The sequence below is a fragment of the Schistocerca nitens genome, chromosome 4 (assembly GCF_023898315.1).
Source record: "Schistocerca nitens isolate TAMUIC-IGC-003100 chromosome 4, iqSchNite1.1, whole genome shotgun sequence".
Lineage (NCBI taxonomy): Eukaryota > Metazoa > Arthropoda > Insecta > Orthoptera > Acrididae > Schistocerca > Schistocerca nitens.
This window is the reverse complement of record NC_064617.1, coordinates 900,927,628-900,952,628: the sequence shown is the minus strand read 5'-3', so window position 1 is coordinate 900,952,628 and position 25,001 is coordinate 900,927,628. Positions and strand designations below refer to the sequence as shown.

Sequence of the window (25,001 nt, the reverse complement as noted above, 5' to 3'; positions counted from 1 at the left end):
TCAAACTGTGTTGCTGGGTGTGGGGGTGAGGTTGATGGTTAGAGAAGAGGAGAGGGAGCAGGAAGATGGCAGCGAGAGACCTTTTGTGCAGTAACAGGATCAATAAACTATTAACAGCAACTACTAATACAATGAACAGAAAATTAAATTTGTTTTAAATATAATAGGAAGAAGACCTGCAACAATAGCTTCGCTCCAATTCCTTTTGTGTGTTTTTCCCAACTGTCAACACCTTTTTGCATCAGAGAACAGAACAATGGAAGAGACAGAGTAGTATCAACATCTTCATTCTGAATTGCTAAAGGAGCACATGAATGTGGTTACATTTGCCCAGGAGGAAGTGAGACTGGCAATAATGAAATTAAATTTGTGGATGTAACCCACAATAGCCTAGAATAATTTTATAATACATTCACCAACTTGTGACGCATAAGTACATAAACTGATGCTGTACAGTGTACAGGGCATTCAGAGAACAAGACAAACAAGTAAATTTTTGGTCATTTTGGACTAATTCGCTTTTAAGAACCATTTATGAAGCTCCTCTAGAACACACAAAAACCATGTCCATATGCTGTAAATAACTGTTACAGGATTGGGAATACTGTTAAGCACGAAGTGAAGCAGTCCTTAAGATGCAGGGAAAAAATCTAGACCAGGGACAGTGGCGTACTTCCATGTTTCGTGCAGGAATGTTGTCAGCGCTTGCCATGAGGTACGAGTGGCACAAAGAAGGTGTGTCAGCTGTTTGTATTATGCCGCCAATGAGAGAGCAGCAGTAATACATTCGGAAGAAAGGGTCAAACATTGCTGTAAACAAGGATTACAAAATCGCATCGCAATGCATGATATATTCAAAAACAGATCTGGATCCAGAACTTAATAATGAGGAATTGCTTTGTTTTTATTTAGAAGTGGAAGTTCTAAATGATGACAGTTTTCCTATTACTAGCACTAAAGTTCCAGCCACGGTAGCAACAGATCCTGTTTTAAGGGCAGGTTCTCATTCAAAATGGTCGAAAATTCAATTTTTTTTAATTGCGGTTTTGAAACGTATATGTGCCTAGAATCTTGGGACAAAGAAGTTTCTACAGTGCATTGTTCAATTCAGTGTCGCGGCCACCCTGGGGCTCTCAGCCAGAGACGCATGGCTCAGATAGAAAACTTGTCATACTGTGATGCATGTTCACAAAATGGTTTATATTGCAGTATGCAAACAAACATATTAGCTGCAAAAGCTGACGAACAATGTGTGCAGGTTGCCAAATGCAGGATATCCAGTTCAGCTGGATCATCTTTTCTCACAAAATGAGGGAATTGCTCTTTAGAAATGATTCAAGTTAGAGGAAGGGTTGACATATGGAACTTCAGACAAAACATAAGTAACAGAAACACTCTTTTTGGTCACGTTTTAGCCAAAATATAATTTTTGGTCTGCTATATTGGATTAGCCATTTTGAATTTTGAAAATCTATCTTCAGATTTGTATTCAGTGACATCAAAAATATATAACAACATGTAGTTTTTATGCAAATTGAACTAATAATACATTTCAAAGTTTTCCCTAAACTTTAAACAGGTATTTCTCGAGAAATGATTTTTCAAAACTGTGTGCAGCATAAAATAACAACAGTTCAACCTATTAACTTCTACCTTTGACCCCTGAAAAGTAAACACTTTTCTTGGGAGCCTGTACCCGTAATGTATGAAATTTGTTTACATTAACTATTTTTTGTAAAACCATAAAGAGTGACAAAAACCCACAAAAATCAAAATCAAAGTTCAAGTTATCACTATAACATTAAATTTAAGGTTATTTCATTGTGGCTATGTATGAGCTAACGTAAATTTAATATACTATCGACTGATGTTATCCATTTTTTATTTAAGATAACTCCAGAGTGGCTACACTACACACAGTCTGCATACTTCAAACTCGCAGGTCCTTGATCAAACCATAATTTAATAACTGCCCAGAACAATTTTGTAACCCTTACTTTTACAAAAGTTGGTTTTTACATGGAAAAAGGTTGTTAACAGTACTTGTCACAAGGTAAGGATATCGTAACTGCTTTACACAATCTTCTGTTTGTGTTAGATTGGTAACAAGTTCGGGTTGCACGGAACAAGGTTGTATCTGTAAATAAGGTGGCAGACGCATCAAGTGTACCTCTTACAGTCAGTGCTAAAAAACACATGAATGGAGGCAAAAAGTGCAAACAATATGTGAGTGAGTGGCATGATGTGAAACATAAGCAACTCAGGGATGCTGAAAAACAATATATATCAACGAGGGTAAGTTAATAGTGACAAAATCTCCACCAGATAAGGTTGTAACCCAACTTTACACACGGCTATTTTTAACTGTAATATTATGATTCCATAACCTTAAATAAGTAGCCTAGCTTGTGACTAGTGAAGCAAAATTCTGTCTAGCTTTTATTGTGAAACATCACAAAGTTGTTCAAACCATATCACAACATAATCAATGGTTGCACAATGAAAAGGTTATGTAACACAATGCATAATAACCTAACATAACAGAGCACTTGACTTACACATTCAGACAGCATTAGACTTTAATCATTGTCTTCAACTGTATAAATAATTACGAATTACAGTGAGTTTATAAAAATACTATATAGTCATCCAAACACTGCTTCAAAATGTGATAATCATTTTTTGTGATTTCAGGCATTCAGCTGCAGGTAAACCTACCAATGAAAACAAATTCCAATGTATACAAAAGACACAACAAGACTTCTATACTTTTAGTTATGATCAACAGTCAGCACTGTTAGTACAAAACTGTGTAAAACTTGAGCACATAGACATTGCAGTTTTTCTCATTTCTTAACAGTGCCGTCAGGTGGCACTTACCAGATTTGTCAAAAGACATTACGTCATGCTTATAACACAGCTTCTCATCAAATACAGAAATTGCAAGAGATAATAAAAAGTTCAGAGTCATTCTGTGACAAGAGGAGCAAAGACAAAAATCAGCCTTATGCTATACCTGACCATGTAAAAAAGCTATGCGAAATCACATATGATCGTTGTCAAAACAAGAAACTCATTATCATTGCCACAAATCCGAAAAAGAGTTGCTTGTCTGCTGATCTACATTTAAAAAAATATGTTTGATATTTTAGAGAACAACATCCTGAATATAAATGCAACACACATACAGAGAGATTTTTCACCATACAGAGAGATTTTTCACTCAGATTTCAATCTGCAATGTGGTCTCCCCAGAGCAGATTCCTGCTCATGTTGTGACAGGTGTACTTGGGTATTATGTCAGCACAAGCAGATGAGAGAGATTAACTACTGAAGCTCACAGTAAATTACATCATTCCGTGGCTGAAGTAGCTTGTAAAGCAATGAAGGAAGATGAAAACAAAGCCAAACAAAGTCCTAACTACATTGTACTTTACATGGATTTACAGCAAGTGCTTTTCTGTCCTGTATTGTCCCACTCCTCAGAATTATATCTACGGCAGTATTCATGTTATAATCAAGCCACACACAATGCTGGAACTAATGATGCAACAATGTGCTTTTGGCATGAAAGTGTGGGCAGGCAAGGATCAACCAAAAGTTCTTCGTATATTAAAGTGCATCACCTCAAACTATCAGCCCCTTGCTCGGGGAGAAGAAAAGACGAATTATTTGGTCTGACAGATGCATAGGGCAAAACAATAATTGCCTTATGTTGTCACTTTGGCAATACTTAAAAACTCTGGGATATTTTACAACAGTCAATCTAAAGTTCTTGGTATCAGGTCAAAGTTTTCTGGAGTGTGACTGAGACTTTGTCCTGATGAGGGCCAAAAGAAACGTCATACTGCGCATGTTCCTAAACATTCAATAGAGGTTATTGCTTCACTAAGGCCAATGAAACCTTTACTTGCATATGATATGCAGCCTGAGGACTTCAAAGATTTGAGTGACTTGGAACATCCGCTGAGCAGGATTCCGAGCCTCAAAATAACATCATCACATTGGCTGCAGATATCAGCAGATGATCCAGGAACAGTTCGTATGAGAATCAACCAAAATGTATTACAACCCTGGTATGCATATTCCATCTTAAAGGTGTCACAAGGGGTTCGCAATACATACTCTAAGCCTTACAGTGCACCACTAACCGAAATTCCTCTTCTTTATTCTCAGCTGTTGCCAACAAAGGAATGCATACTACAATAAACAACTTCAGTGAGATTATTTCCTCTGCACTACACATAAAATATTGACAGATCTATAGAAATTTAGTATTAACAATGTTTTGTATGAATATTTTGTTGAATATTGTGGTTAAATACAATCATTTATATACTGTTGTTGGTTACAACCTTGTCCTTCTGTAGAAGTTTACGACCTTGTTCTGTGTCAAGATGGTATTTTTTCCATTACTTCGTTTTTTATTTACATGTGACCTTTACAAGTGGTTGTTAGTCAAATAATGAAGTCAGTACACTTGTTTCATTGTAATTTTGGCTTGCGAAGTATAAACGTTTATGCAATATAATGTTTTCCTTCTTCCTGAAAAAAGTTACTCTTGTTGGTTACAACCTTGTTCTGGGCAGCTATTCAATTGCAAGCACCATTTTATTATTTTTTTTTCCTAAAATAAAATAATCAATCACAATCCCCAAGCAGATCCTTTTTATGTCTTTTCACTGTCTCAAAAAAATTCCAAACTTTGCCTATTTTGTGCTCATTTGAATGAGAACCTGGTCCCAAGTAAAGTTATTTCTTTTGTGAAACATGGCTGGCCGAACAAACCTTTGAGCCTTGCTTCCGATTCTTTGAGAAATTGTTTTGCATTACAAAATCATCTTTCTGTTTGGGACGGAGTGCTGCTGTTAGGTACAGAGGGCACTGCTCTCTGAGTTGTAGTCTCATCTGCCCTTCAGTGTGAGGTTATGCGTTTATTACTTGTGGACCATTGGGATGCGTCACGTACAAAAGTGTCAGCTCTCGATTTTTGGCCAGGTGCTGATGGAGAAATAGCCCAAGTTGTTGCAGCCTGCTCACAGTGTGCCACCTCTCAGGCAGCTCTCCGTGCTTCTTCAGCACTGTGGCTGGATCCACAGCAGCCTTGCGAACAAATTCATGTAAATTTTGCAGGACCTTTTCTGAATTTCTGCTGGCTCATTGTAATTTATGGTTCTAAGTTTCCGTTTCGGGTGCGCTGCCTGTCCACTTCTGTGACGGCAACAATTTATGCTTTGTCAAAAATTTTGGCAAATGGAAGGTCTTCGTATGCTTTAGTTACCAACAATGGGCCCCCGTTCATATCTCAAGAATTAGAAGATAATTGTAAAAAAAAGTGTGTTGTTCACCATGTCACGGCTACCCCTTTTCACCCTCAATTGAATGGGGAAGCAGAAAAACTAGTGCACACATTTAATACTCAGATGAAAAAATATGTTTTAGATGTGTCACCGGAAGTAGCTCTTGACTGGCTCCTCAGCTTGTATAAGTTCATCACTATTGGCAGTAAGAGTTCGGCAAACCTGTGGCACAGTCGTCAGCCCCCAATTCTGCTGCATCTGCCTCAGTCAATGCCAGGCCATCCACCGGCACCGCCACCCTTTGAGCTCACAGGTTTGGCCATCAGCTGAAAAGGGTGTCGGTGGTAATCAAGAGTACCTGTGGCCGATGACTCTTGTGTCATTCACATGGATAAGGGGAGGATGTCACAACGCACTGACCAGCTTTCACTTCGCATGGCGGCTGCGCACCGAGTGTACCTCCGCTGTCCCCAGAATCCTCCAACTGTGTCACCACATCCTACATTGTGGCTGGTTCCGTCGTCATTCCTAACATTTCCATAAGTTTCTTCTGTGCTGTGGATGCCCCCTTCAGCTGTCAGCGGACCCTGGGTGACCCTGGCTCCTGCACTGTTGCAGCCAACACCTCTGCTGCTGCTGCTGCTGTTGCCTCCACTGCAGTTGGTGCCACCTGCTCCGCCACCTTTGCCACAACCTCCTTCCCTGGGGTTGGACTCAGGTGAGGAAATGAACGCTGCACAAGCTTTGCGTGTCATACTATATGGCCTCTCACAGGGGAGTGGGGCACCGCACCTTCCCCACTCGCACCACTTCCGACCCTAAGCACCAATGGCAACTCGTTACATGACCCAACAACCTATGTCGACTACAGAAGAAATGGACATGAGCATAGTGCTCAATTCTTCGCAAAGGAAAAGGAGTGCTACAACTACCAATTTTGTGTGCGCACCACTTCATAGTTCGCGTGTAAAGTTTTGCTTGATTTGGCCACTAGAGGCCACCTGGCCTGCTAATATGACAGCAGTTGTGCGCGCAGCCTGCCTGTTGTGACCCGTTACAACTGACGATTATATGGGCCGCAGCATAAGGCTCTGCTGGCTACTTATGAATTGCTAACTTTGCTGTGCCTTGTCTTCCATGTGTGTGTACTGTTCAAGCAATAAATTACAGTGTTCTAGGGTTAGAACATTAATAATCAGACTTGCATGCAGAGGTTAAATGCAGGATAACAGTATTTTTATATTTTACATCATTTTATACCTAAAATATAAGATACATACATAATATTACATCATAGCTTCAGAGTCACTATTTGTTATATTGTCACATTTTTCTTTTGATGCAGGACACGAGACAGCTGCTGAGAAAAGTGGTACTTCTGCAGCAGGTGACAACAATGTCTGCAATCAAGGTGAAACAGAGAGCAGACAAGTCGCAACATTCTGGGAAGTGGCAGAGAAGTATTAGGCAATGGCAGTGGAACTGAGGGCAAGAGTATACTACAAGGAAGGGCATAAGAGTTCTAGTTATAAGAGTTCTAGTTATAAGACTTCCTGCAAACACCCCTGCAACAAAATGCAACACCATGAACAACTTGAAGAAGATACAGAAAACATATTTCATTCCTCCTGGAAACTTAGTGACTATAGCTAGCACAATATGTATCTTCAGAGGCTTTTTGAGCCATGTCCGATTATGAGGTCTTGGAAAAGAGGTGGTTCCAGATATCCTAAAAGTGTTACTTTCAAATATTTCTTGGGACTGAAATAAGATATGTAAGGGTGCATCAGAAATATTTTCTGAATACCTTTCAAATTAGCGGGAAAAAGCTATAACATTACGCATACATAGGCAAGCGATTTGGCTGCCTGAAAGTGATATGAGGAAGGTGAAATTGTTGTATGGCAGAACACTAGAGGGCCCAGAGCTCAGGATGGGTTGCAGCAGGTCCGGCTAGGTGACCGGTACAGCCAAGGCCAATTACAAAAGTGAGCAGTGTCGCCGGAAATGTGTAAATCCCAGAGCTCAAAATTTTGACAGCTGTTGCTTACATGGTATTTGTGCAGGAGACAATGCTACAAGAAAAGGTGGCGTGTCAGGCAAGGTGAAAGAGAGCTTCTTACAGCTCTTCAAGAACCTATAATAATTAACAGCTAAGTATTAAAGCATGTCTGAATACATCTGCAATCTAAAATAAAATGAGGTGCATCCAGTGACACAACAATATTTCAATACCTTGAAAACCACAGAAGTTAATATTTCATAGTGAATAAAAATTTTCACAATGAACCTCTGAATTAATAACTTTTAAACACTTCATGTGATTTCAACATACAGTATTTCGGATGATAGCATTGCTCTATAGCTGACTTCTCTGAAAGCTAAGTATTGTGTTTATCTTGTTTCTTGATTTACTATGTTTTTAAAAACTTTTCATAATGCAAATGTTTGTCAGAACATTGTCTCCTCCATAACTACAGAGCAAATGAATACAGCATGAATATCACACATTTTGTCATACTTGCATATTTACTTAATGAACAGTTTACTATTTTGCCAGTAACTTCATTTAAATATTAATTACAACTGACAATACAAAAGCACAGTAATTTAAGAAGTGGTCAGTTACGTGTATTAGCTGACACCTCCTTTGTAAAAGAGTGCCAAAAGGTGCTTCTGACAAGCAGGTCTAAATTACTGTTTAAACAATGTTTAGTGATAATCTGTTGTTATTTATTGTGAGCACACTTTTGCAAGAATACTGGCTTATTTATTATTGGACAAACATTTATTTATATTTATTGTGAATGGTCTGAATGTGAACAAATATTTATAAGACCTCTTTATTTAAATATTGTTGTAATGTAATAGGTTCATCTGGTAAGCGGTCAAGTTGAGTCAAATGATGTCTGTAGAACACAACGACAATGTATTTTTGGTGGGGATGGCCTTCAGCCAACGGAAAAGCAGACAACAGCAGAACACTATGGGAGTCAAGAGGAGACTAGAGCTTTCTAAGTGAAGAGCTCAAGGGAGCAGTTCTGGGCACTTTTAAGTGAATTCTGGAGGGAAACTGACCTGTATGTGGTAATGAGTAGTATTTGATCATGGAGGTATCTGATACTGGGTGCTGAATGGCCACTACTATACTTAAACTTCTGAAGGACTTTATATTTTGAGAGGCATGAATGTGCTCGAGAGTGGGACTCTCAAATTTTTCCACTTGTATCATGGAAATGAGGATAGACAAAGTACAAGTTAATATTCCTTGTATCACATGTGATAATTTTTATATCATCAAGTTGAACTCTTTAACTGTTTTGAGTGGGTGAATGTTAAATGTATTGTGATTGCGAACTGGATGTAGTTTTCGCGTATCTTTGATTACTATTTAGTCTGGGGATTTTGCCACCATTCTCGTAATGCTCTTAATATGACTTTACTGCATTTGATAACAGTATTTTCTGCCTATATTTCAAATAAATATCCTAGGACCACTTTCTGTTTATTTGAGATGTCCTTTCTTGAATAAAAATTATTCAAATTAATTCTCTGTCCCCCTCCCTCCCCCATGGACCATGGGCCTTGCTGTTGATGGGGTGGCTTGCGTGCCTCAGCATTACAGATAGCCACACCAAAGGTACAACCACAACAGAAGGTTATATGTTGAGAAGCCAGACAAATGTGGTTACTAAAGAGAGGCAGCAGCATTTTCAGTAGTTGCAAGGCCAACAATCTGGATGATTGACTGTTCTGGTCTTGTAGCATCAACCAAAATGGCCTTGTTGTGCTGGTACAGCATAGTAAATGCATTATCATAGCCAAGATAGACATAAACCCCACACCCACCACAACAGGACAAGTTTACTTACCAACTAGCTGCACAGATGATGAAGAGACTGAGGAAATTTATGATGAGACAAAATAAATTATTCAAATAGTTGTAGGAGATGAAAATTTAATTGTGACTGGGGACTGGGATTTGTTAGTAGGAAACGGAAGAGAAGGAAAAACAGTAGGTGAATATGGACTGGGGGAAAGGAGTGAAAGAAGCAGCTGCCTGGTAGAGCATAATTTAATCATCACTAACACTTATTTTAAGGAACATTACAGAGGGTTGTATTTGTGGAAGACACCTGGTGACACCAGAAGGTTTCAAGGAACCAGATTTTAAATTGTAAGACATTCACAGGGGAATGCGGACTCTGACCACAATTAATTGGTTGTGAACTGTGGATTAAAGCTGAAAAAATTGGGAAAAGGTAGGTACTAATGGGAGTGGGAACTGGATAAGTTGAAAGAATGTTGTTGAGAGCTTCAGAGGGAGCACCAGGCAACAGATGCTTGGAAAGGAACACACTAAAAGATGAATGGGTAGCTTGAGATGACAAGGGAGATGTACCTGAAAGCAATATAGAAAGGGAAGTGGATGTAGATGAAGATGAGGTGGGAATATGATACTGTGAGAAAAATTTAACAAAGCCCTGAAAGACCTAAGTTGAAACAGGGCCTTGGGAGTAGACGATATTCCGTCAGAACTACTGATAACCTTGGGAGAGCCGTCCATGACAAAACTCTTCCATCTGGTGTGCAGGATGTATGAGACAGGTGAAATACCCTCCGAGAATAATGTAATAATTCTAATTTCAAAGAAAACAGTTGCTTCACAGGTGTGAAAATCACCAAATATCAGTTTTATAAATCTCCTGGTTGTAAAACACTAACACAAATTCTTTACAGAAGAATTAAAAAACTAGTAGAAAAGCAGACCTCAGGGAAGATCAGTTTGGATTCCCGAGAAATGTAGAATGGGAAGCAATACTGACCTCATGACTTATCTAACTGCAGATAGGTTAAGGGAAGGCAAACCTACATTTATAGCATTTATAGATATTGAAAAGCTGTTTATAACTTATAGAGAATCCAGACGGAATTTATAAGAGTTGAGGGGCATGAAAGCATGACAGTGGTTGAAGTGGGGGTGAGACTTTGTAGCCTATCCCCAATGTTACTCAAAATGTATATTGAACAAGCAGTAAAGGAAAACAAAGAAAAAGTTGGAGTAGGAATTCAAGTTCAGGAAGAAGAAATAAAAATGTTGAGGTTTGCAAATGACATAAATCTGTCTGACAGAGCAAAGTCCCTGGAAGAGCAGTTGAACAGAATGGTCAGTGTTTTGAAAGCAGCATATAAGATGAACATCAACAAAAGCAAAACAAAGATAATGGAATGTAGTCGGACTGAATCAGGTGATGCTAAGGGAATGAAATTAAGAAACAAGACACTTCAAGTAGTAGATAAGTTTTGCTATTTGGGTAGCAAAATAACTGATGATGGCCGGAGTAGAGAGGATACAAAATGTAGACTGGCAATAACAAGAAAAGAGAAGAAGAGAAATATGTTAACATAAGGTATTTGTCTGGAGTGGAGCCGTGTATGGAAGTGAAACATGGATGATAAACAGTTTAGACAAGAAGAGAATAGAAGCTTTTGAAATGTGGTGCTATGGAAGAATGTTGGAGATTAGATGGGTTGATCACATAACTAACGATGCAGTACTGAATAGAATTGAGGTGACAAGAGATTTGTGGCACAACTTGATCAAAATACGGGATCAGTTGATAGGACACATTCTGAAACCTTAATGGGTCACCAATTTAGTAGATGAGGGAACTGCGAGGGATGAAAACCATAAAGGGAGACCAAGAGATGAATACAGTAAACAGATTCAGAAAGCTGTAGGTTGCAGTAATTATTTGGAGATGAAGAGGCTTGCACAGGATAGAGTAACATGGAGAGCTGTTATCAAACCAGTCTTCGGACTGAAGACCATACGCGAGGCATGAAAGCAGACGTGTGACTCGACCCTATGACTACATCGAGCTATTCCTTGTAAACAGAGCCGTGCATAGCCCAAGTACCTAAAGCAGCCACAGCAAACACACAACTGGTTGCTGTTTAGAAGAGCAACTGCAGTAGTAATAACCATTAGGTACTGTCGCAAGGCAATATAAAAGCATAAATGAAAATGAATTTTTTGGTGTATTGGATGTCCAGTTTAGGAAGTGAGCACCAAATAAAATTGATGACACTAAAATTTTGAACATATAGCATCTTTCCAGATCCATTATATTCAAGGGAAGAATCCGGAAAGGAAATATCTCTACCAAGTGTAACGATGCGATAAAATGTACGAGTTGTATGTAAAACACTGTGAAGACTAACATGAAATCGCACTGAAAAATAAAAGCTATAGATAGGAAGGGGATTTCAAGAGCTACTTCATGATTAGTGCATCCTCTTAAAGCACATACCTCGACACACAGTAAAATAACCTTATATTCAGATTCTTGTACCATATTATAGCAACCATAAAATGTCATTGTCTCTCATGAACTTATGTCACGATTCGAGCATGATCACAAATTCTTGGTATCTGGGCATTCCTACTTACTTAGTGATAGTGATTTTTGTTTGTAGAAATAGCCAGTAAGAAAATTTCATATATTTACACTCCAAATGACTGGAGGGACATCATTAGATAAGCAAAGCAAAGAAAGCATCAACCAAATTTGAGGTAAATGAAATTAAATTCTCAGACCCCATATTCACCAGAAATTCAGAGTTTCAGTAACAAACAGGAAAATAATGATGGTTATGACATCAACTGGCCGACAGAAATGGTTATATTATGAAACAGAATCTTCTTTTACTGTGATGTTTAAGCAGACTCTGAAACCTGATGTGTAATACAGGGTGTATACGTGGACAAGGAAAAAGATTTCCCGGATTTCCTGGTTAAAAATACACTTTCTCCCAGATGAAAACATACTTTTTCCCTGTTAACTGACAGTATATTTTCTCTTGGAACTCTATAAGTCCTTTGAATGATTGTGGTTTTATACACGGGAGTAGAATTTCCCGGCACTTTATAAAACTAAACACAGGGAAAAAACGCGTTTTGGAAGGATCTTTGATGTGCAGCAACATATACGCTGCATATTTTCGTATTACGAAAGTATAAATTCGAATTCCACCAAACACCGCGTGTTACTTTCCGAGCACTGAAATCAAGATAGCGATGCGCTTTTGTAAGCCAGTCATAGCTCATGTCACGTGATCTCACCAGCCGATGACAGCGGGTATTCAGAGCTTAGGACACGTGATGTAGTCAGCCAACAGCAACATCACTGTTAATTAGCGCGAACACACAAACAGAAAAAGTTAATGGTTTAAATTAACCCAGATAACCCTGACGTCCTTCTGGAAGGACGACATAACTCACTGTTGAAATTATTTATTTTTGCGAATAACGCATTGTTGCAACGGACTGTGACGCATTGTTATATGAAGTAGGCAATCAGTTGCGCGCTGCGACAGTCAGTTTGACGATGTCGTTTATAGTGAGTGAGAAATTGTGTCCTGAAAATAGGGCCGATTTTGCCGTGGATGAACTGACCGACCTTGTCATCGATGGGTATGTATATTTTCTTTCATATTGTGTCAATAATTCTGAAACTTGTCATATAATATCTTAAAGAATTAACCTATATTATTTATGGGCTCATATTACGATTGAAAGTTTTTGTCAGTTGTAATTCAATAATGTTTTCAACCGTCCTGCCAGAAGGAAGTCAGGGTAATATGTTGTCATTTTGTACTCACAGAAAACGATGTACACTTATGGAACTTTTGGACATGTTAGAATCAAAAGCTGAGGAAATACCTAATACTGGTGTGAATGTTAACATTACACCCTCCTCTAAATTCAACTGATGACGTAACAGATGAAGATTCGGGTGCTGAAGAAAATCCAAGTGTAGATAAATTACCAGCAAGTCAGCTCAATGCTACTGCGCTACATGACCTAAAAGAGAGGGGCGTGGAAGCAACAGGAACAATAAGAGGAAACAGAGTTAAAAATTGTACTCTATCATTTGTAGATAAAATGATAAAAGAAAATAGAGAATCATATGAAATTTGTTCTGACTCAGCATCCGGGATTTCCATTGTACGTTGGAATGACAACAATGTTGTTACTGTAGCCACCAACTTTGACAGAGTGCAAACACTACGCTTTGTAGCAAGATTTTCCAGGGAACAAAAGAAAAGGATTAGCGTGCTTCAATCTAACTTTGGAGGCATAGATCGAACTGACCAAAATGAATCCCTGTATAGATGCTCTATAAGAGGGAAAAAGTGGTATTTCCCAATCACTGCACATTTTATAGACATTGCAGAGCAAAATGCCTGGGATCTTTACAAGCACAACAAATAACCCATAGATCATCTGACATTTCCTCGTCGAATTGTCACTGCAATTCTTGAAAGTAACAAAAGAGTCACTACCAGCAGAGGATGTCCTAGAAAGAGGGCGAAACTAGACTCTAGATTTGATGGAAGAGAACATTATGTTGCTGAATTACCAACGGACGAGATAACAAAAAAGAAGCAGCAGCTGAAATGTCAAAGTTGCCACAAAAAAAACTACTACTATGTGTGTAAAATGTGACGAACCACTTCATGTTTGTTGTTTTTTGTCTTATCATACTAGTGCATAAAATATGTGTATAGGTTATTTTCTTTGTTTTTTGTATTTATTAGCTGTTTTAGCCCATAATTCAAATTTATTTATGTTTATTTGAAAGTATAAAAACCAAAACAAGTTAATTGTGCAATGTCATCTACTTTAAAAACATGGTCCCTTATTGTCCTGACGTCCTTCTGGAAGGACGCCCATTTTTGGAAATACTAAATAAAAATAAATACCCAAAATTGTTTTCACTTTCTTCCTTACAACCTTGTGAATGAATGTAGATAAGATATAAATCAATTTTTGAAAAACAAATAATTCAGGACTAAATGGGTGTTGCTAGACGAAACGCAGAGCTTTCACATATAATATTGGTCTGTAAGATTAATATGCTGCAAGAGAAGCTAAGCTTTCACATACAATGTTGGTCTTTTATGCGCGTATTACAATTTAAGATATATCACACAAATGAGATCGTAAAATTTTTAATAACGACTTAAATGTCTGATGATCTGGGCTCGAAATTCATCTAAATGGCTCGTCATCAGAGTTGATTTTTAAATGAGAGTCAAACGCTCTGTGATTTAAGAAATTCATCGTACATTATCACACATAGCTCCGTTGTAACTGCCAGAATGGTACCTTGATGGTAACGCTTTTCAAACCACCATTCGGAATATTTTCCCGTGACCTGTTAGAAATAGGGTCGTTTCCGCAGTTACCAGAGAGCGCCAGATGACAGGCATCACCGCGCTTGCGCAGCTACGATGTCACAGGGAGCCCGTATGTTCGTACATGCAAAGCATTAAAAGATCGTACATTATGTTATAGAAGAAACAAGACATCACAGGATACTCCAAGAGCATCGGAATTTCGAGACCCATACTAAAATGTCCACATTTAAAGTGCACATTTGTATGTCCATATTCCCAGTTAAGTAGGCCATGACCTGACATTAAGCTTTTCAATGTAGTTTTCGGGATGTAAATTTTCTTGGAGTACCAGTACTGTGTTATCTCATGTTTGGTTCTTTATTATGGCATTATGTCATATGTGCTAGAAGTTGAAAACGTGCACTTGAAATGCACCGAACAGTGTGTGGAATTAAAAAGAAAATTTCTTTAGCAAACCGACAAAAATAACTTCATTGTTCTGCAAGGCAATTAATGCTTGACTGTCAGAAAGGTGGAAATCAGAAATCTGTTTTGTTTTCATTCGGCGTGAGAGCAGTAAACGAAAAAATCAAAATCACTAAATGTAAACACGGGTCACGTGGAGACTACCCACTACCCCACTGTAAGACTGCTCTGCGCATCAGCCCCGGATCTACAATATTTCCGAACCGGTGCAATACCCCGCCACTCCCTTGAGTGTTTGAGATAGGACGTCAAAAATTTAAAAAAAAAAAATCGAATTTTCAAAAATATGTGCATTTGGTAGCGCACATCTTTCTGAAGAGTCTGATGCATAAAACGTGTGTTCGAGGAAATGTAAGACATGTTATTTGGTCGTAAATGTGCCAAAGGGCAGTGCCTCGCCTCCTCACACAGCATTCTTCTGTCATACATCAGTGTGCTTCGCTCTGTGGAATTGTATATTTTGTAATGAATGCCATCAAACCATATTCAGGACAGTGGAAATTAAAATGTCCTGTGGTGCCTCTCCTGCTTACAATTGGCCTGTTTGAAATCTGGTCCCTCTTCAGAAAATTTGCACTCTTTATTCCCTATCAGCTAACAACTTGCTGCCCTGTGTGACAAAGTTAAATTTAGGATACATAAACCCAGTAAAGACATGAGACAAGCAAGACAATACAAACTTCTTCAATCCTTAGCTCCTAGAATTTTTTTCTCTTTAATCTTGCTACAGCTTTACATGGCGTACTTTCCTTTCTACGAAAGAATCTATTACCTCATCAAAGTTCGTGAAATATTTTGCTACATGAAAAGTCGAAATGTCGTTGTCTAATACTGAAAAAGCTGTTAATGCAAATAGGACCCAAGACTGGTGTGGTTTCCTGATCTGATTACGTCTATTTTGTCACTCTCTGCTAGATAAAATGAAATAGGCCTTTCTAATACTGCAACAATTGTAATACACACCAAATAAACGAGACTGTTTTGGCACAAACGGTCTTTTTTGTAACGACAGAATATAATTCACAAAGTACCAATATCAAATGCCTATCAGGCCTACTACAAGCAAAAAGCCTTACATTAGGAAGTAGTTTCACACTTCATTCATACGCTGCAGTTTCTCAAGTATGAGATCGAAAAGTAGTAGTACGAAATTTTTATACAAACTTGGAATCGTCATATTGTTCCATAATTTATATCATGTCCCCGTTTCTTCTCCTTCCTCGTTCTAACAAACTGTCTTGTTAGCACTAGTTCTGTAACTGTTCCTGCCAATGTCAAAGCTTATTCGCAGGTTAACTCCACTAATTCTGACAGAATCACCGGTTTAGTTATCCCGCGATTATTCTCCGGTAAGGCATTGCTACATGTTTGTACAACGCATATTCCGAGCTTCTTCCAGAATAGAATTTAAAGCGGCTGCTAGCCGGGGATTGTACAATTGGCCCTTACTAGTATAGCGATCTGCCCAAAAATTTTCTGTCAAACTTTCATTTTCTTGGATACACCGAGAATCTTACCTGTTATTCGTTTATTTCCACTCCTGTAGTCTGAATATGGATTTAGCTAGTAATTATAACAACGCTCATCATTCGCAAACCCAATCAACCGCACAATCAGACAGCGGTTGCCATTCATCCGTTCGGCCTTACTTTGCTCAGCTCGTATAGCCCCTTTTGTCTGTAGGAAACTTGGTTTCTACATGGGACGAGGATTACCCTGACAGAGACATCATGTACACTATGCACACATTCACAAATCAACTTACAATTGATTCAGAAATTAACTTAGAATGTGTTCAAAAATGTTCAAACACTGACAGGGATGCGTTTCAAAGTCATATGAATAATTGATGGATTAACGTGCGCTGGATGCTAGTCGCTTTGTGAAACAAGGTTTTTTCCCTCAATAGTATGAATTTGCCCCCCACCCCCCTCCTAGAACTGGGCCTGCTGCGCATGCAAGAATCTAGCAGCTTGGGTGCTCCAGTAAAATTTTTCCCGGTAGCATCTAGCTGCTTGCTGCGACTGCTTATTACACAGCCAACAGCCACATTTCTGTAGCCAGAAGCGGGAAAAGGTACTACTCAACTGCGGATGCGCACGATCCCGCCCGTAACTGCTAAAACGAATCTAATGTAAACAGTTATGACGACACGTTCATCGGAGGCAATGTGTTGTTACGGAACATTGCATAGTCTTCCTAAAGCCTTTGATACATTTTGCTGTTGGCAGACACTTGTATGAGCACTGTGTTTTGTTGCTGTATATGGCGCATTTCCATTGCAATTTAAGTTTTATTTTTGTTTTTTCTCTCGTTCATGTTTTATTGTTGCAGTATTATTCTGAAATAGCGGTATACAATAATATCCTTTGTTAGAGTATCGGTTCTTGCCGGTCAAAATTACAAAAATTTAACTGAAAACAAAAACAATGAAAAATTCCCAGGTTTATCCGTTTTCTCCCGGATGAAAAAATTCCCGGGTTTTTCCCTGATCTCCCAGGTCGTATACAGCCTGGTAATATGAAGAAGGTGACAAGCAAAAAGCCCAAGCAATCCATAACATACTTTGGTATAAAGAGGATGCTGTTCAATGTTAGCAATCATTGATGAGTAACAAAAGCAAAGAAAGAGTACCTGGAGGATTTATTGCTGTACATCCTGCCTGCACATCACCATTTCTTCAAGAGCCTAGAATGTGACACTGCCACAAGAGAGCCACTTCAGCTTTGCAAGAACAAGTAGACAAATGAAAGTGAGTGAGTGTGTGTGTGTGTGTGTGTGTGTGTGTGTGTGTGTGTGTCTTTTTGGATCTGATGGGCGCCCAACAGTGAGGTGATCAGTGCCCTTACACTTATGAAAACAAACAAATGTGGAGATGAACTAAAAGTGTTGTACACACATGTACTCAAAATGACCACACAGTCACTCTGTATCACATGCACTCTCACATGCACTAAAACCAAACAGGAGGGACGAGAGCTAATCAAGAAATTAAAACAGAGAGGAAAAAAACACAGAAGAAATAAAAGCACTCAGAAAAAACAAAGGCAAGCCAGCCACCCTTTCACACATTAAGAACATCTCCCTAAAATCCTGTTAAAACGTTGGACAGTTCACGAAACTAAAACTGTAACCACATTCGTTTGATCATTACATAAAATAGATGGCAAATCCGCGGCAGTCCGCTGGTCGGCAAATAAAATGCAGTCCAATAAAATGTGGCTCACTGTGATCTACGCGGTGAAAGCAGCACACACTGTAGGATCCTCCGCCAAAGTAAGAATCATGTGTCATAGGGCTGTGTCCTATGCGAAGATGAGTAAGAAGGATCTCGCCCCGGCAATGTGGCTGGAAGGAAGTACTCCACAGCCAAGTTGTGCGCTTGATGACGTGGAGCTTGTTAACAGTTATTGCCAGCCACTCATCTTGACTTTGTACCTCAACAGTGAGGTGATAGCATGCAGGAGGATAGCACACCAAAATACCAGAGGATCACGATACGCCTCCTTGGCTGCTCGATCTGTCCTCCCATTCCCCCTAATTCCAATGTTCCCCGGTTCCCAACAGAAAGATACCTCCTTCCCCAGTCGTTGTAGTTGTCAGAGGGCATCCTGGATATTCTGGGTTACTGTACAGGTATCTGCTGGATACAAATGTTGGAGAGAGTACAGGGCGCTCAGAGAATTTGAGCAGACGAGTAATCTAACACCGGGAGAACATCTCATCTGCTCCAGTGGTCGCAAAATCGCATATAATGCTGCATCAAAGATAGTAAATTCTGGAGGCAGTCTGACCTTGAGGACACGCTCCGGGTAAACAACAGAGCAACCAAAAGATATCTCCTGCTTACACCCATCTGTAAAATCAACTACATGGTCGTGATACTCAGATAAAAAATCAGAGAATATTGCATTAAAAACGGAAGCAGGAGTGTTATCTTTCCTGTACCACACCAAATCTGAAATCACTCCGAGTCTCTCCAGTAACAAGGGTGGCAGACAGTTAAAACCCTGTATTTGGGTTCGCACTGGCTCCATAACGAGTGACTCCACCACACGCTGCATGTGGATCTCAAATGTCATCATGGCTTGAGGACGGTTGGAAAAAACGCATTCCAGAGGTGGACGAGCAACAGTATGGTGTAAGGGTGAAGTTGAAGCTGCGAGGGGCTTACACGCCTGACGCACCATGAGGAGCTGGCGCCAGGTGGTAAGTGGCGATTCCCCCTCCTCAGTACAGATGGTCCGATAAGCACCTGTGGTCAGCCAAATCCCCTTATGATGGACAACATCAATGGTCCACAAGTAAGAGGGCCTCCCTGACCTATACACCTTGCAACCGTACTCCAGCCGCGAATGCACAAAAGCCCAATAAATTGAAGGAGACATGCCCTGTGCACTCCCCAAGACCTGTGACTGAGGCACTTGATGAAGTTCAGTGCCTTCAGGGTTCTGGCTGCCAGGTCTATCAGGTGTGGTAAGCACGACAATTGAAAATAAAAAAAAATGAGGCCCAGAAACCACAATGTGTCTCTAAAATGTAGGATGGTGTCCCCCATTTTCAGGGCAGGCAAATTAAAAAGACGACAAGAATGATTAAAATGAACATACACATACATATCTGTAGAAAACAGGTAACCCATCTTTGGAGCCCACTCCTCTAACCTCTGCACTGTAAGCCGCAAGTGATGGCTCATCATTGCAAAACTGGATGATGATGATGATGATGATGATGATGATTGGTTTGTGGGGCACTCAACTGCGCAGTAATCAGCGACCATACAGATTCCCAATCTTTATACAGTCCAATCAAGCCACTTTCACGAATGTGAGGACAACACAAACACCCAGTCCCCAGGCAGAGAAAATCCCCAACCTGGCCGGGAATCAAACCCAGAACCCCGTGATCCAAAGGTAACAATGCGAGCCACTAGACCAAGAGCAACGGACTGCAACACTGGAGGAGGAACAGACAACAGCAAAATAATCTACAAATAAGGAAAACTGTACAGGACTCCTTACCATGGATGTGATACTGTTGATGGCTATGGCAAAGAGGGTAACACTTAAAACACTGCCGTGAGAAACACCATTCTCCTGATCAAATAGATCAGACAGCGTGCCACCAACTTGGACCCTAAAAAACCGTTGAGACAGGAAAGACCTTATGAAGATGGGGAAATGGCCACGAAAGCCCCTGCTACAGTTGTGTGAGAATACAGTGTCTCCAAGTAGTATCATATGCCTTACTTATATCAAAGAATATGCCGATACAGTGATGCTTACGGAGGAAAGCCTGCTAAATAGCCGCCTCTTGGGGGATCAGATTGTCAATGGTGGACCGAAATCTTCGGAATCCACACTGGGAGCAGCTAAGGAGTTGCCTGCTCTCTAACAACCAGACCAGACAATGGTCAACCATTCGCGCCAGGGTCTTTCCTACACAGGTCATTAAGGCGATACTCTGATAACTACTGGGACATGTGCAGTCCTTTCCTGGTCTGAGGAGAGGGTTCAGAATTGCCTCCCCCCACATGTTGTTGAAGTTGCCTGTTTGCCATATCAGATTAAAACATTTGAGGAGTATTTCCTTTGATGCTGCTGGCAAATGTCGAAGCATGCAGTACCGGATTTGGTCATGACCGGGTGCGGTGTCACGGATCTCAATCAGTGCCAATTCGAGCTCCAACATGGCGAAAGGGGAGATGTAGACCTCAGAACTGTTAGACCTGAAGTCCAACTTTTCCCTCTCTATTGCTGCATGATAGCGATGAAATGTCGGATCCTGGCTTGCATGGGCTTTAGTCTGTGCAAAATGTTCAACCAGCGTCTGAGCAATGTCTCTAAGTGTTGTTTGGAGGCACCCCTGTTTCAGCACTGCTGCTATCGGTAAACAGCTGTGTTTACTGGAAATCCTTCAGATGGCTTCCCATACTTAAAATGTCGAAGAGCCGTACGCCTTTCCGGATTGTGGAATAGAACTCATATGTCCACCAATGTACTGGTCACCTCCTAAGAAGACCTGAGGACTGTGGGATGGAGAGGTCAGTGGAATGATGGAACACTCTTGTGACATGGTCGACCCATCCTTGGACGCTGTTGCACTGTTTGAAAACAGCCAGAATGAAGTCTGACGGCACTTGGGACAGCTTTTGACCCGAACATCATGAGCCTTTCCCTGCACTTTGTCCCTACGAGAATGCAGGGGAAAGGGGCATTGAGAGACACTCTGGATGCTTGCTGCGGAATTGTTGTTTTTCTTTTCTGGTGCAGCTGCCTGGATTGCTTTGTCCTTATTCTTTTTCCCTTGACATGTACATATGCAAGTACAGGTGCTTGTTGTGGATACACTTTTATCTACTGTATCTTGCGTTCTTCAGCAAAAACAGGACAGTCTTGGCTCTAGACTGGGTGGTTACCAGAGCAGTTGATGGAGATCACCGGAGATGGGCATTCAGTGCCAGCGTCATGAACGGCTTTTCCGCAGTTCCTGCAGATCGCTTCACCTCCACAACTGATGATTGTATTGCCAAAACGCTGGCATTTATAGCACCGCAGAGGATTTGGAACGTAAAGCCGAACATTAAGCCCGCTATAAGTTGTTCAGGCAGTCTCAAAGAATTGAATGTGACAATGAAAGTGGCAGTCTTTTCAGTTGCTTCATTATTCCTGCATGTTCATTGCTACACATTGACTATTCCCTGGGATGCCCATTCTTGCTTCACTTCTGCTACGTCCATGTCCATAAAATCTTGGCATGTGACAATGGCCTTACTGGAGTTGAGTGAGGTGTGCATCTCAACAATGATATCATAGTCACCCAGTTTCTGTGATTTCTTAAGAAGGTCTACCTGCTTTGACCTGTTAATTTCAGCCAACAATGAGCCATTGCTGAATCATATTATACATTTTAATGTTCCAGCAAGGCCTTCCAAAACCCTTATGGATATAAAAAGGGGAGAATTTTTCAAATGTCCCCTCCTTCCTCTTTATCACCAGGAGCACATTGTTATTCGTAACTCCATGGGCCCTGTTACTGCAGTCCAAAGTATTCTTATTATCAGGAGGACTAACCTTTCATTCTTTTGGATGAATGGGTATGAATAATCGCAGGCAGTACACCCTTCCCCCTGGGAGAAGGAGATGATGATTTCAAGGGTTCCTTCTCAGTCCCACGAGCAACTAGGGAAATAAGGGTCCACTCAGACAGAGCCCTGCCTGCCGGAGTAAGCCTTATACAACTAAGCTGCGGTAGGTTCCCCAGAGGTTACCCGCTAATGACTGTTCCACCTCAATCGCCATGCATCCCATCAGTGCGCAGCACACCTAGAGACTGAGGTTCTTTTTTTTTTTTTTTTAATAGATGTTTATCCCATCCTCGCAATCTGGGTGGTCAAGCTAATATCCCCGTTCCCTGAGACACACAACATTCAACCGCCACGCCGCATGGTGGTCACTGAAGCATGCCCAGAGCTTACGGTGACGGGATTGGTGGTGCTTACCAGTTCCCAGCTCAGGAACCATGGGGTCACCAAGCCCGTACCCTACAAATCAATGGTGAGTCCCTGAGAGCAAGTAGACAAAAGTCATTACACTTTTCTTTGAATCTGAATAACATAACTTCTTATTTGGAAATATTTCATACAAGCAGACACATGGAACATTTTCTTCTTTGTTTCCTAAATAAAAACTAAAGATCAGAATACACAGGTAGATGTAAATACAATACATTCAGTCCACAAAAGAATAAAGTGCATAATTTTATTTTCTTATTCAAGGTAGTATGTAATAACATTTAAAGATAATATATGAAAATATAATGTATGAAAATATAATATATGAAAATTCACTATACAAAATATATTCTATCATTTAAACATTTTAAAATGGTGTAAACTTTTTCCTGTAACTAATTATTCAGCAAAAACTTTGTCTACTTTCCTAAAAACTTTTTTATTGTGACTTGATTCCCTTTTGCTCAGAATGCCTCATATATGACAAGTAGCATGGGAAGTTGTAAGTGTAAGACTTCAGTAATGGGAGAAAAAGTTAATATTATGATGACCACAATCACAGTACAGAAAAATGCCTCTTGTTGAAGGCACTCTTGGTAACAATGCTTAAAATAATATACAGTGCTTCTTTTAGTCCAGATTAAACATGTTGTCGCTGTTGTGGTCTTCAGTCCTGAGACTGGTTTGATGCAGCTCTCCATGCTACTCTATCCTGTGCAAGCTTCTTCATCTCCCAGTACCTACTGCAGCCTACATCCTTCTGAATCTGCTTAGTGTATTCATCTCTTGGTCTCCCTCTACGATTTTTACCCTCCATTACTAAATTGGTGATCCCTTGATGCCTCAGAACGTGTCCTACCAACCGATCCCTTCTCCTAGTCAAGTTGTGCCATAGAACAATGTAACTTAAAAGACAAAAATGATATGTTCTAAACATGTGACAAAATATTTACTTATTTATTAGTACAAATACAACTGCAAATATAAAACTGGAAGCAAATAAGAAACTTCTAAATGTAACAAGTCTGGCAATTTTGTTATGTTACTTCTCTCATATTTTCCACATTCAGTTACTCCAATATTAAAGTCATTTACATGGATGCACACGTACAAAGCAAAAGTAAGGGGCAGCTGAGGGTGGAAATCTTGGATCACCCCACAAGGCACGTTCAAATTGCACATAAAGTCTATTACTGCAAATGAATGTTAAATAATTAATTTTATTCATACCTCAGCAACTGTCCCATAATAATGAAGTGTATACTTTGTTATAGTGGGTGAATTTTAGAAGCCATACACAATGAAATAAAGTAGTGATATACAAAGATTAGTGTTATGTTATAGTGATCACGGTGATCATGAAGGAATTGGCAGTACACTTTTTTCAGGTACCATCATGGCATGTTTAGGATTCAGATCATGCATTTATGAAATTGGCATACAGCTGTTGGTTCATGACCCCCGTTTCCTTGATATAGTTTAGTATCATGATCATAGGAAAGTTATTACTCTTATGCCATGAGCTACTTACCATATATCTGCTGATGCTTTGTTAGCCTCCTGGTAGGTCTATTAATATTGAACTCATGCTCCAAGTCATAATCAGTTATCTCAAATTTCTCTACCTCATCGTCTGACATTGTTTGTAATAACCCACAGCTGCAATTAAACAGAATAACAATAAAAAAAATCACAAGCTATAAATAAGTACATGAAACATACTTCACAGTTGCGAATGCGAACACCCATCAGCTGCATAAGGTAATGACAACAATGAAAATTTGTGCCAGACGATGACTCAAATCCAGATTTCCTGCTTTACATGAGCAGTCACCTTAACCGCTTTGGCCATCCTTGCACAACACTCACGGACAGACCCAAACTTCCATATGCCATTGTTCCTGCATCACAACCAGTACTCATCCATGCATTATGTAATTCCTGTACTGCGGATGACATTTTAATTGCAGGTCGCTGCCTGGTATCGGCAGATAAATACAACACTGCAGTGCTTGTGCTGTTAAGAACAGTGCAATGTTCCTTCGGACAGACTTTGCATAATTTGTCTTAACAACGTAGGCTCTGCTTTATCATACCTATAAATAAAAGCCTCAAAACAAATACACATTGACTAACAAATTCCTTCCATATCATAATGATAGAATTATTGGCAGAAGTACACAAAGTTATGCAATCAACAGAAGCAAAGTTATGAATTTTTCATATTCATGAAACAAACAAAGGTAAATGAAGTACATGGTTTAACTTCGTGATTTCAAAGGAACAATCCCAGCATTCATTAAGAGATTTTACGGAAATCATCAAAACATTCCAAATCTGGGTGGCATCTGTTGGCTTCAGCAATTCACAATCAAGCTGACATTTTTCAAGCTAACACACATCGTGCTACACTACGCATAAGTCACCATTATCTTCATTGCAAAAAATAATATAAAAGTAAGGGAATCCTTATATATGCTTTCAGCACACAGTGATACCAAAATGTGTCATACTGA

General features: G+C 39.8%; 1 protein-coding gene across 1 annotated transcript in view; it reads right to left on the bottom strand.

Annotated features, from left to right (window-relative positions):
• The window catches only part of LOC126253449 (tuftelin-interacting protein 11), a 152,429-nt gene that overhangs the window by 111,020 nt on the left and 16,408 nt on the right, over window positions 1–25,001 (bottom strand). The window contains exon 2 of the mRNA XM_049954795.1: window positions 24,017–24,144. Coding sequence (XP_049810752.1) covers window positions 24,017–24,125 — 109 coding nt within the window. The 5' untranslated portion in view covers window positions 24,126–24,144. The remainder of the gene's footprint in view (window positions 1–24,016; window positions 24,145–25,001) is intronic.